The sequence below is a fragment of the Phoca vitulina genome, unplaced genomic scaffold, assembly GCF_004348235.1.
Source record: "Phoca vitulina isolate PV1807 unplaced genomic scaffold, GSC_HSeal_1.0 scaffold16, whole genome shotgun sequence".
Taxonomy (NCBI): Eukaryota; Metazoa; Chordata; class Mammalia; order Carnivora; family Phocidae; genus Phoca; species Phoca vitulina.
The window spans coordinates 25,106,001-25,107,195 of record NW_022589719.1 but is presented as its reverse complement, the minus strand read 5'-3'; the positions used below and the strand labels follow the sequence as shown (position 1 = coordinate 25,107,195).

Genomic DNA, 1,195 nt, shown 5'->3' with positions numbered 1-1,195 from the left:
TTATTTCTTACCTGAAATAACTTTTCTACTACACAATTTCCTAATGGCATTTTTCATCTGGTCATTTCTTAAGGCACAGATTAAAGGATTTAACATGGGCGTTATCATAGTGTAGAACACTGCAACTGCCTTATCAATAGATAAAGTAGTCGCAGGTCTCAAGTACACAAATATGCAGGGCACAAAGAATAGGACAACCACTGTGATGTGGGAGACACAGGTGGAAAGGGCTTTGCGCCTCGCCTCCGAGCTGTGGTTCCTTAGGGAGTGCAGAATGACCACATAGGAGATGATCAAGAGGAGGAAGTTTAACACACAGATGAAACCACTGTTGGCAGCAACGAAGAGCCCTAGAGTGTGGGTATCAGTGCAGGCAAGATTGAGCAAAGGGTTCAGATCACACATAAAGTGATCTATGACGTTAGGGCCGCAGAAGGGTAAAGGAATGATAAAGAGGATCTGTATGGCTCCATGAAGAAAGCCTCCAACCCACGCCACTCCCATTAGCAGGCCACACACCCTCTGATTCATGATGGTCGTGTAGTGCAGTGGCTTGCAGATGGCCACGTAGCGGTCATAGGCCATCACAGTGAGCAGGATGACATCAGCACCTCCAATGAAATGTTCCCCAAAGATTTGGGTTATACATGCATTGAATGTGGTGGTCTTCTTTTCACGGAGTGAATCTATGATCAGTCTAGGGTTATTGACAGAAGAATAGCAGGCATCAATGAAGGAGAGATTGGCAAGGAAAAAGTACATGGGGGACCTTAGTAATGGGCTGACAGTGATAGTGACCACGGTGAGCACATTTGCTGCTACAGAGACGATGTAGATGACCAAAAACACAACAAATATGATTTTCTGCATCTTTGGATTCTCTGTGAGCCCCAGTAGAACAAACCCTGTCACGTTGTTCCTATTCACCATTATTTCATAGTATGAGTAATTGCACTACCTGAAAAAAAAATCACTTGTGATTAATGTAACCTTGAATTTATTAAGCTTCTTCATCTAGTAAATAGAAAATACCTAGATCCTAATGATTTGTGGATTCTCATGAGGTTTTTTGAGATAGAAAATAAGTTTTGAGTTCTTTAAGATTATTTGATTTATCTCCTTGGTGAAGTTTCTGTTGAGTATGGACGTGGGGAACTTTGTAAACACACAGGGGGAGATCATTTGTGCACATTTT

At 42.1% G+C, this 1,195-nt stretch overlaps 1 protein-coding gene across 1 annotated transcript; it reads right to left on the bottom strand.

Moving 5' to 3' along the window:
• Window positions 1-930, bottom strand: LOC116638763 (olfactory receptor 4C46-like). Its single transcript, XM_032414856.1, has one exon. The coding sequence runs from the start codon at window positions 928-930 to the stop codon at window positions 1-3; it is 930 nt and encodes a 309-aa protein (XP_032270747.1).
• Between the last annotated feature and the right edge of the window lie 265 nt (window positions 931-1,195).